This window comes from Boleophthalmus pectinirostris, unplaced genomic scaffold, assembly GCF_026225935.1.
Source record: "Boleophthalmus pectinirostris isolate CB_2022bp ecotype Guang Dong unplaced genomic scaffold, ASM2622593v1 HiC_scaffold_20, whole genome shotgun sequence".
Taxonomy (NCBI): domain Eukaryota; kingdom Metazoa; phylum Chordata; class Actinopteri; order Gobiiformes; family Gobiidae; genus Boleophthalmus; species Boleophthalmus pectinirostris.
Genome location: NW_026571153.1, coordinates 32127633 through 32139867, shown reverse-complemented (window position 1 = coordinate 32139867; position 12235 = coordinate 32127633). Strand labels below are relative to the sequence as shown.

At 37.8% G+C, this 12235-nt stretch overlaps 1 protein-coding gene across 3 annotated transcripts; it reads left to right on the top strand.

The window, feature by feature from the left end:
* Nucleotides 1–1732: 1732 nt before the first annotated feature.
* Nucleotides 1733–11940, top strand: LOC129409845 (uncharacterized). Of its 3 annotated transcripts, XM_055156649.1 has the most exons (7): nt 1761–2024; nt 2147–2497; nt 2647–2727; nt 4188–4292; nt 4371–4408; nt 9388–9513; nt 11205–11940. In XM_055156649.1, the coding sequence occupies exons 1-7, from the start codon at nt 1991–1993 to the stop codon at nt 11337–11339; spliced, it is 870 nt and encodes a 289-aa protein (XP_055012624.1). In that variant the 5' UTR covers nt 1761–1990; the 3' UTR covers nt 11340–11940. The 3 variants fall into 3 exon arrangements, with proteins under 3 accessions (XP_055012626.1, XP_055012625.1, XP_055012624.1); XM_055156651.1 differs by lacking the exon at nt 9388–9513 and having other exon boundaries at nt 1733–2024; XM_055156650.1 differs by lacking the exon at nt 4188–4292 and having other exon boundaries at nt 1747–2024.
* Nucleotides 11941–12235: the final 295 nt, after the last annotated feature.

The window sequence follows — 12235 nt, the reverse complement described above, 5'->3', positions numbered from 1 at the left end:
GATCTCTCCCGGGCCCTTTTCAAACCCTCCTTACTGTTTACTGTAAGATCAGACGTAAGCTCCGCCCACAAGCCTACGCCACCCGTGTTCCCACTTGAAAATTCACCATAAATACACAAAAACATGATACAAACGTGTACACAACAACTTGACAAACCTGATGTGATGTGCTGTAGTTTTTGTGACAGTGAAATGAAATGTTAATATGTTATTTTCGGCAAATATAAAATGTAACATGTTGATCTAAATATGTCATGTGTTATAAGTTAATACCCCATAGATGTAAATGACCCTCTTTTTAAAATGAAGTATATATGCAGTGTTGGGAGTAACAGATTACATGTACCAGAGTTACGTAATCAGAGTACTAATTATGAGTAACTGTATTCAGTTACAGTTACTGTTTCAGTGAGTGGTAATTGGATTACAGTTACTTTGTTGAAATAAATGGATTACACAGAGGTATTTTCCTGTTTTCACATTTTGAGCTATATCCCTTTTTTTTTTTTTTTTTTTGGTAATTCTACTCATTGCTGGACACTAAACGAGGTCTAAAACCAGGTCCAAACCAGGTCTAAACCTGGAATAAACCAAAACCAACTAAACCTAAAAGGACTAAAACCAGACTAAACCAGGACTAAACCTAAACCAGGTAAAACCAGGACTAAACCAGGTCTAAAACCAGGACTAAACCAAGACTAAACCAGGATTAAACCCGGACTAAAATCAAGACTAAACCAGGACTAAACTAGGACTAAAACCAGGACTAAAACCAGGTCTAAACCAGGTCTAAAACCAGGTCTAAACCACTAAACAGGACTAAAACCAGACTAAACCAGGACTAAACTAGGACTAAACCAGGACTAAAACCAGGACTAAACCAGGACTAAACCAAGACTAAACCAGGACTAAACTAGGACTAAACCAGGACTAAAACCAGGACTAAACCCAGGACTAAACCAGGTCTAAACCAGGACTAAACCAAGACTAAACCAGGACTAAACCCGGACTAAATCAAGACTAAACCAGGACTAAACCAAGACTAAACCAGGACTAAACTAGGACTAAACCAGGACTAAAACCAGGACTAAAACCAGGTCTAAACCAGGACTAAACCAAGACTAAACCAGGACTAAACCCGGACTAAATCAAGACTAAACCAGGACTAAACTAGGACTAAACCAGGACTAAAACCAGGTCTAAACCAGGACTAAACCAGGACTAAACCAGGACTAAAACCAGGTCTAAACCAGGTCTAAAACCAGGTCTAAACCAGGACTAAATCAAGACTAAACCAGAACTAAACTAGGACTAAACCAGGACTAAACCAGGTCTACACCAGGACTAAACCAAGACTAAACCAGGACTAAACCAGGACTAAACCAGGACTAAACCAAGACTAAACCAGGACTAAACCTGGACTAAACCAAGACTAAACCAGGACTAAAACCAAGTCTAAACTATGTCTCAAACAGGATTTAACAGGACTAAATCCTGCTGTGTGGTCGTGTTTCCTCGTCTTCTATCAATAATATGTTTAATTTGGTTCAGTAAAGTCTGGACTTTTTAATTTTCTTTTAGCAGATAAAACATCTTATGTGAAGATTTCCTCGTCTTTGCTTCTCTACAGCAAATCAAGTAATCCAAAGTATTCAGATTACGTTACTCACTTTAACTCATTTAATGGATTCCGTTACAAACTACATTTTGGGGTCTGTAATCTGTAATCTGTAGGGGAATACATTTTAAAAGTCACCTTCCCAACACTGAGTATATGAATGGAGAACGTGTCAAAGTCAGAAATATTGGAATTAATAAAACGTGCCAAAGTCATTTAGAGTTGAGACATGTTCTTGTGGTTTGTAGAGAAGAAAGGGAGGAGGCTGAGAAAGAGGAAATAGTGACGTGTGTTTTACAATAGTGATCAGATTTATAAAACACACAAACTCCCTGGTGAAATTTAAACTAACTGTAAATTCAAAGCTCCGACATGAAAATCGCCTTCACATTTGTTCTGTTTCTGGGTAAGTTTACTCTTAAATATTAATTCTGTGTTTTAATAAGAAACAATATGGTTCTATTTTTATATTTTATTTTTTATTTCATTTTATATTTTTTATCAAACCTGTTGAAATTTCTTGGACAGTGCTTTGGAGTGGAAGACCAGGATTCACCAGAGAAATCGATGTTTTTGAAGTTAAAGAAGGAGACGACTTCAGAAAAAAATATGTCTTTCAAAAATATGGAAACTGGAAATACTTTTGTCGAAATGACTGTGAAAAAGAGAATATTTTGATTAAGACCTTTTCTAACGAAGAAGATAACGGCCGATACAGAATTGAATTTAAGAAGCGTTTTTTTGATCCCAGTGAGATGTACGTGAGCATCCGAAATGTGACACTGTCTGACACTGGAACATACAGCTGCGGTTTGGAAACATGGCATGAATACAAATTGGTATATCTACATGTGGATTTCATTATTAATGTCTCAAGTGGTAAGTTTATTCACAAATATTTGAATTACTGCAGGCTATAACAATTAAAATATTTTATTCTCCAACTCTAATTGAAAAGGACATTGTAAGTTATTTGTTTGATCGTACAGACGTATAAACAGACTGTGTCATATGTATTCTGTCTCCAGTTGTGAGGTCCAATCATTCTCCAGGAGTTCTTTCCCCTGAGACCCACAGTGAACCTCATGAGGACCACACCCCACTGTCCAGTACGTCCACACTTCACTCTCTCTCAGTGGATGAATATCGCAATTTTAAATGTACAAATTCTAACATAATAATCCACGGGTGTCGTAGACAGTGTTGGGAAGGTGACTTTTAAAATGATTACAGATGACATACCCCAAAATGTAGTTTGTAACATAATCTATTAAATTACTTAAAGTGAGTAATGTAATCTGAATACTTTGGATTACTTGATAATGTCATGCTTTTTAAAACTATATGAATGTAGCAACTACATCCTGAAAATTCTTGTTTGTTCTCTTCAGACTGTCTGTTGACCCCAAGTCTCCATGAACAGACTTTTGTTTTACTGTAGAGAAGCAAAGACTTGGATATTGTAACATAAGATGGTTCGTCTGCTAAAAAAATAAAAAGCCCAGACTTATTAAACATATAAAAAATATTACTGATAGAGAAATGATTTTTATATGAGATCACTGCTGCTTTAAATTATGTCCACACTACTGTTCGGTGTCATATTGTTTAGACCTGGTTCTAGTCCTAGTTTAGTCCTGGTTAAGACCTGGTTTAGTCCTGGTTTTAGTTCTGGTTTTAGTCCTGGTTTATCCCAAAACCTGAAAACAGGAAAATACCTCTTTGTTATCCATTTATTTCAACAAAGTAACAGTAATCCAATTACCTCTCACTGAAACAGTAACTGTAACTGAATACAGTTACTCATAATTTGTACTCGGATTACATAACTCCAGTACATGTAATCTGTTACTTCTCAACACTGGTCGTAGATTATAACTGTACAGCAGACACGAGCACAATATGTGTTCTGTAAGGTGAGGAGCAGGAGAGGGTGTAATGGCCTAATGTGTAACTTTACTCCACTTTTCTTGTTGATCAGACTTACACCTCTGACCAGTGTTGTGCATGAATGAGTTCAAAAGAACAGGTTCATTTTTCAGTGAACTTTGAACTCAATGCAACACATTTGTAAATGAAGAACTTGAATTTGACTTTATTCAGACTATGTGAGATGAAGGACGTACGTCACTGTTGGGGTTCAATTAAACATCAGAATTTGTTTTCATCTGATGAGTCGAGTGAAAAGGTCTGCTCGCACTTTTTAAACTGCATGTTGGCCTGTCACTCACTGCTCACGAGCTCCTCCACTCAAAAACTGCACAGCCTCACCAGAGAGCGCCTGTATGTGCAATACATCTTAGTTCACATAGTGTGAAGTAGGGATGTTGTAAAGCTGTTGTAAACTGTAAATCAGTTTGAAAAAATAAGCTCAACCTTTCATTTACATATCTCAACTAAAAATAAAATGAAGTTTGAACTAGTTCAAAAGTAAAAGTGTAAACTATGAACATGAACAGTTAAACATGTGTGAACTGAACTTTGAACTAGTTCAAGAAAAGTGTGAACTTGCACAACAGTGCCTTTGACTTACTCTTCTGTGTGTGTGTGTGTGTGTGTGTTGTTCCAGAGGTGGCGCTGTACGTAGGACTGAGCCTGAGCGCTCTGCTCATCCTGTCAGTGACACTCACCTCACTCATACTGTACAGGAGAAAGAGAGCGAGAACAACACCAGGTCACACACCTGCAGCTCACAGCAAAGTCAACATGTGGACTTAAGTCTGAACTTATATGTGTGTTTGTGTTCCCACAGGAGCTCCTGACATCCCAGTATACGCTCAAATACAAGAGGTGAGAGTTCTGAACATCCAGATTTCAAGGTTTGGTGGGATAGTACATGTGGTAAATATTTATTACAGTTTTACATCAGTTTAGTGTCAATTTGAGGAGAAAAGTAGAAAAACACAAAAATACAGGAAGTAGCAGTGAGTTTTAAAACAGAATTCCATCCAAAATGCAGGAACAATTTAGGATTTTTTATTTTTTATTTTATTTAATTTTTTGACAGTCAAAATGTGTATATCCTCCTGAGACCATTCATTTGTGTCCTTTATAGTGGGAAATGAGTTAACCAGTCTATCTTTTAAGTAAATGTTTTTAGATAGACTCTTAATGGGGAGACTCTGCCTAAATAGGGCTGGAGGATTATAGGGTAAAAAAAAAAAAAAAAAAACTCAATAGGTGTTAGTTTGTGGCTTGACTATGTTTTAAAAAATATATATATAAAAAAAAGAAATTAAAAGGGAGTCTAAAAACTTTTTGAGGCGACCGTAGAAGCTTGTCAGAAATGTTGGTCATCAAAAAAGTAAGAAGTTGCTTTTGTTAGGTTATTAACTCCACATGGATTTAACACCAAAATGTCCTTGGCGTCCATTACAGAGGACAAGTAACAAAATTATAAATAAAAATAAAATGAATAAAATCTAAATGCTAAGGTGTCCCAGGAGCATATAGTGAAATAAAGGTGGTGTCATTTTTGGTTAATCTAATCATAACTATGGTTGCTAGGTAACAGGAACACTAAAGTGACTCTTGTAAATGTTAAACCATGTTATAATGCCTCCTTAAAAACAGACCTGGAGTTGTGCTTTGTTTCATTCACACACGTTTGGATAACTCTTTATGATTAGTCTGTCCACATCTGCAAAGCTCAAAATCTGATGAAGTGGTAGTTTTCAAGTTAACAGCTACGTTTTACACTTTGTCCAGTAGAGATTTGGCAATTCCAGGGCGGAAATGATCCAAATGCTTCTAGTAAAGGTGTATGGAGCAATGCAGCGGGACACTTCTTGTATTACCACATGACATTACAAGATGTTTGAGAAAAGAACTCAGTAACACTTTATAATAACTACACCTTATTTAGCCTTAATAAAGCATGAACAAAGACTTAATTAATAATGATTCACACTTAGTAACGACTTAATTACTTCCTGAATTAGAACTTAACTTACACTTAATTCACCTGTGCTGTAAATAGTTACTCATAAGTATTTCTTACTTAATTACTCATGAACTAACCATTTGTGTGTGCATTTGTAAATGTATATTTAAGTTCACATTTGTGCATTTATTAATGATTAATAAGCCATGAGAGAATGATTTACTAGTAATGCATTATTGTTTCTCTGGAATTTGACCAACTTTAACAAATGTTTAATAAAGCATAATTCGTCTTCACTTTAGAAAAGCTCTCAGAAAGACTTAACTAACAGATAACAGCTGCCTGAATGATCATTGTATTATTACTAAATCATTCTCTCATAACTTACTAATCATTAATAAATGCTCAAATGTGAACTTAAATATGCATTTGTAAACATGCAAACGGTTACTTCATGAGTAATTAAGAAGTACTGAGTAACTATTTACAGCACAGGCGAATTAAGTGCAAGTTAAGTTCTAATTCAGGTAGTAATTAAGTAGTTACTAAGTGTGAATCATTATTAATTAAGTCTTTGTTCATGCTTTATTAAGGCTAAATAAGGTGTAGTTATTATAAAGTGTTACCAAGAACTCAGCCTAAATGTGCAGGGTTTTTTGTGTTAAACGTGTGAATGAAACAAAACAGATCAGCTCATGGGCCCCTTCATTTGATCCACATTTTGGCAGATTTTTGCACTTTCTTTGTTTTTTTCTAATACATTGATCATTGTTTTTTGATTCCAAGATCTGACCTCCAACTATGTATGGCCCCGTTTACACGTACACGGGTATTTTTAAAAACAGAGACATTTCCCTTCGTTTGTTCACATCTTTTACACACTAACGGCGAATTTGCCTCTGAAAAAGAATCTTTCTAAAAACTCCGGCTAGAGTGGAGATTCTGGAAAACTCCGGTTTCACATTTGCGTGTAAAATGAGATAAATGGAGTTTTAGGAGCTGACGTGTCGTAAGTGCGACCAACCTTTTGCTACGGTGATGACAGTGTGCGAAATACAAGGGGTGCGGGGTCCGACACCCCCGATTAATCCATCACACCCCCTAAAAAGCTTCAAAAGGAAAATTTTGTTAATATATATGTATAGATATAGTCCAGACGCCATCCCATATGAACCTGGACAGGGTCAGACTAATGTTCCCAATGTTCCTCCAATAGCGAAAGGAATTTATGTTCCCCGTTAACACCGCGGGCAGTGTGGGGGAGTAACAGATTACATGTACTGGAGTTACGTAATCAGAGTACAAATTATGAGTAACTGTATTCAGTTACACTTACTGTTTCAGTGAGTGGTAATTGGATTACAGTTACTTTGTTGAAATAAATGGATTACACAGAGGGATTTTCCTGTTTTCACATTTTGGGCTTTTTTTTTTTTTTTTTTTTTTCCGTAATTCCACTCATTGCTGGAAACTAAACCAGGTCTAAACCAGGACTAAAACCAGGTCTAAACTAGATCTAAACCAGGACTAAAACCAGGTCTAAACCAGGACTAAACCAAGACTAAAACCAGGCTTAAACTAGATCTAAACCAGGATTAAACCAGGACTAAACCAGGACTAAACTAGAGCTAAACCAGGTCTAAACCAGGTCTAAAACACGTTTTAACAGGATTTAACAGGACTAATTCATGCTGCGTGGACGTGTCTCCTCCTCTTCTATCAATACTATGTTTAATTTGGTTCAGTAAAGTCTGGCCTTTTTATTTTCTTTTAGCAGACACAACTTCTTATATGAAGATCCTAGTCTGTGCTACTTTACAGCAAATCAAGTAATCCAAAGTATTCAGATTACGTTACTCACCTAAAGTAATTTAATGGATTATGTTACAAACTACATTCTGGGGTGTGTAATCTGTAATCTGTAGGGGATTACATTTTAAAAGTCACCTTCCCAACACCGACCGCGGGCCTCATCTCAAATTATCACCATGAACTCATAAAACAGCAGCATGTAGCCTAGAATTTTGTACAAACTCACTGCACATCAGCCCGGTGCAGAAGCTCTGAGTTCGGGCAACAGCGTTAAACACACGGGAGCATTTGCACACACAGCTGATGAATCATATCCATGAGCAGAGAGGAACAAGGGCTCGGAGGTCAGTGATTCTGCCACTTGTTTAACATATTTGTGGAGAGGTGAGCCCGCTCACTAATGCACGTTATTCAAGGTATTTTTGAGTAAAATTTAAAACTGCAATGAAATAAATGCTACAGGTTTGAATCTAATCCAGGTGCCGCCCAGAGACTCCGTGTTGTTCTGACAGCGCTCGATGGCGTGTTTATGCAGGCTGATGTAAACCAGGGGTGCTCAATACGTCGATTGCGATCTACCAGTCGATCGCCAAGGTGTCTCGTCTCGGACTCGCGTTTGGACTGTTAGGTATCCTCAAAAAACCATTAAGCGTGTTCTCTTAAAAATAACCACTGGAATTGATCGATTAAAATCAAAAAGAATTTATTCCCTAAACAATACAATTCTAATCCAGAGCTCTGGGTCAGATCGTTACCCCTGACTGCCTACGGCTACACAGGTCTTAAATCAGGCAAATCTGGACGCCTCTGAATACCTCAAATCAGATTTTATAGACATCCATATGAATATGCAAATAATATTTTGAACAGGTAACGCCTTGAATCTTCCTTGGAGTATCTCTGCATTCCTTTAGGTTTAGGGAGTTGACAGCAGCCTAATGCAAATCACCAGTTTGTTTAGTATCGCACCAGGCCGAACCATCTCCACTGCTGCTGCTTTACAATGAAATTCCTTAAAAGGACACAGCCTATGTGCAAAGGATTACTTTAAAGTATACATGTTTCACATAGTGGTACCTTTAAACATACATGAGATTTCAGTGGTTAAACAACTCAATGTGTAATAGTCTAACAAATATATAAATTCAATGTTTAATATGCACATGTGATGCACTCAAGAAACTTCACCATTTGGTACAGCCTTCAGGACTCGGTCTTGTCTCTCACTCGAGGTCTGACACTCAACAAGTGTGATCATATTTCATTCCGGCCGCTGCTGTTGGTAATAAACTTGTAGCGGGTGCAGGAGCGTGTGGGGCGTCTCAGTGCAGCCTGTGCGCTCATTTGAAACCCGCGGAGACTCTACACATCACAAACACACACGCTCCCTATGCACGGCTCGTCTGCGACAGCGTGTGCCCTCGTGTACCAGCGTGCATCACAGGGCAGGTTCAACTTCCTAAACATCCTACCTGTCCATCTGCCTCACGTCAGCACGCCGCCCCTCGCCTTTTCACGCTCTCGCTCCTTCCTGCGTACAGCGAACACAAGCCCCTCCCACAGTGCGGCTGATTAGAAGAACAAGACCAAACGTGAAGCAAAAACCAGTCTAAATTTGTGTTCCAGTGTTGACACAAAGCAGGTCTACAGCATAGAGCGGATCTACAGAACAGACCTACTGCCACATTTGGCTGAAGTTTGTCTAACAAAAGTGACAAATGCATCTGTGTTTGTCACGATGTGCGTTTGGTTTGGTAAATGTGCAGAGGCTGGTAAATATCACTGCAAAACCAGAAAAGAATGTAACTCCAGTGTGAAACTTTAAAAAACAGGTTTAAAAATCTTACCTACTTCCTTCACTTTTTTCACAGTTTTGTGTAAAGTGAAATATTTGTTTCTCAAAATACCCGGCTGTGTGTAAACGTAGTCTATGTCATATCTGCTGGCCATTCAACCAAGAAGTAGAATTATAAACACCAAAATGTAAAAACTGTGGGAAAGAAGAGTCATGGATTTATTCCAGTGACATTCCTATACTAACTTGCCACATGGACTTTTTATTTCTATTTTGCAGAGCCCCTGCGTGTATGAAGAAGTCGCAGTAGACAACAGACAAAGCAGAAGAGCTGTTGAAGAACCGTCCTACACCACACACTCATATAACATCTACAGTCTGTGCTCTGGTCCTGTTGGACCTCAGGTAAAAGACTCATCACTTTACATCATTCATTCATTTTAGACAAACACAATGCATAGAGGTTTTCTTTTAGGCATTTGTCTAACTTAGATGAAAAGGAACAGGAACCATCACTTCTGTAATCATGAGTACATATTGATGTCTCAAGAGGAAGTTCACACATTGACTTTTTGACACTATACTACGTGGTTCCTTGTTGCAAAGCGCGAGTGCCTTGAAGGTGGAAAAGCACTATAGAAAAATGTGACCATTTACCATTTACATACACACTAGACTATACCAAACCCAGCCTCCAACCAACTATTTAAACATCAGAGTAGAACCCTTTAACCTGGTCTGTCAATTCTTGATACACAATGTCCAAAAAGCAACAAATATGTCATTTGGTGGTTTCCATCTCAGGCCTGACAGATTTTTCCAGTCCCTTCCTGAAACTATATGTGGTTGTCAAGTTCCATAGGTAAAACTCCTGTTAACACAATCAAACAGATCCATGATATCCCCAAGCAACATGGAGAAAAGAGCCCATGGTCCCTGGGGAACAGAGCGAAGAGTAAGGACCAGAGACCAGCCCCATCTTCTACCTCATAATTGTGTTAAATCTGCTCTATGCTGATATTTTACATGAATGTACTCACTGGTTAGACTTTATCTTTTCAACATGACGCCAAATGGTTTCTCAGTTTAAAGGTGTGTGTAACATTTCTCTCTCTCATGCTTTAGTCTCCACTCAGGATATTATATTGATCATATAGAAATGACACGATCCTTTTGGAGCAGCTGGAACATCTCAGAGACTGACTGATCACTCAGCTCTGATGCCCACAGAACAACACACAACACAAGTATTTGGAAAATATATTTTTAGAGCATTAAGGACCTTTAAGTGTAGCAGTGTTAGTAACTAGAGTGTAACTAGTGTTACTTTTACCAGTAACAAGTAATGTAAGTAAAGACTCTTTCCTCTGCAGTAACTGTTATAGTTACTGTCAATGTAACGGACTTGTTATTTTACTGTGAGACAGATCAGACTGAGAGCTCTTGTCTCATTCAGAGGAGCTGCAAAGTTTTTCCTTTGTTTTGGAAAATAATAAGATGAGACAAGTGATCAGAGACAAAGAGACAATTGGTCAAAACAGAGATGGACTGTAAATGTGACCAGTGTGGACACAGTGTGCTGTGTAAAGGGGACAGCTGTTTGCCCTGTGCTGTTGTGACTAAACAACTGTGAGTGTGAGTTGGTGCTTTTAAGCTCTGTGAAAAGAACAGCTTCTGTCACACAGTAGCCCAATATTGTCTTTAAGTCATGTTAGATTGTTGTTATAATCAAAAACATAGTTTGAGTTGTGTTTTGTTTCATTGTTTAATATTTATTATTAGTCTGTCTACATTTCCAAAGCTCAAAAAGCTCTGTTCCACCTTGTGATGTCATGAAGTGGTAGTTTTCATGTAAACTGCTCCTTTTACCTTTAGTTCAGGAGAGACTGACAATTCCAGGGCTGAAATTAAACAAATGTCTGGAGAAGGTGTTTAAAAAGTTTAAAAACACAGAGGAGCATTTGCTGTACTAAATCATGACATCACAAGGTGGAACAGAGTGTTTTCTGTTTGAGTAATGAACATAAATCAGAAAAGAGCATAATATAAACCTTTTATATCCCACACTGATAATATTCTGTATGTTCCACTTGCAGATGGCAGACAGCTCCAGTACACTCACATACACTCAAGTGGATTTCTCCAAACACAGCAGCGCCCCCTGGTGTCCAACTGCCACAACTGAAGAGGCTCCTGTGTACTCCACCCTGTGTTTACCACACAGTGAATAACTCTGTAATAATAGTGTCAGTCTTTTAGTTAGTGCTCTGATGCTCTGTTAGATTTTGTGCTTCATTGTTTAGAATATTTTGATCAGCTTTAACTTGAAGTACATTGAACTGCTTTTCATGTTTTTCTATTAATGACTTTGGTGGGATAGTACCTGTAGTAAATATTTAGTTTTACTTCAGTGAAATGTGAAAAAATGAAAAGAAAAGTACAAATATACTGGAAGTAGTGCTGAGTTCTCTGTTATATGACATTTAAAATAAAAGGTTAAGTTATATTTTAATCAAAACAGAATATTGCGAATAAGACTTTTTCTTTATACATTATTTAATTGGTACATTTATAGGGCAAGAGGAAGGACATTATGGCAACATAATTTAACTCTTTCTGAGCCGTCTTGCCTAACATCTAGGCTCCCAGTGCATGTGCCAATTAACTGTTTTTTGTTTTGTTTTGTTTTGTGTACTTAGTGAAGTGACTGCAATACATTCATATCTGTTTTTATTCTATTGTCTGTATCTGTCTGTTTAATGTTTATGCACCTTGCACTTTGTGTCAAAGACACATTTCTCCTGGTGAGACAATAAATGTATCTTATCTTTAGATATTTGTCCTGTGGAGTCCCTGATAGTTCTGTGATTTGCTCACGGCCATGGCCATGCCACAGTTCAGAGTGTTGTCCACATGGTATTTGTGGCAATAGAGAAGATCATGATGGAAGAGTTTTTGCCAGAGCCGACAGAGGACTGGAAGGATTTAGCTGGTGAAGGAGGACAGAGTGGTCTACACAGGGACCTGGAAATGTGTGTGAGTAAAGGGGGAGCAATGAGAAAGGGAGCACTTCTAAATTCCACCAGCTCTTGCTGATTGTAGTTCCTTGTTTTAAAATGGTAAGAGG

What these genes read in the sequence shown, in the direction of transcription:
- LOC129409845 (XM_055156649.1), top strand. Translation starts at nt 1,991, where the DNA reads ATGAAAATCGCCTTCACATTTGTTCTGTTTCTGG. An exon ending in CATTATTAATGTCTCAAGTG is followed by an intron (nt 2,498 to 2,646) that starts GTAAGTTTATTC and finishes TTCTGTCTCCAG; the next exon opens with TTGTGAGGTCCAATCATTCT. An exon ending in GGACCACACCCCACTGTCCA is followed by an intron (nt 2,728 to 4,187) that starts GTACGTCCACAC and finishes GTGTTGTTCCAG; the next exon opens with AGGTGGCGCTGTACGTAGGA.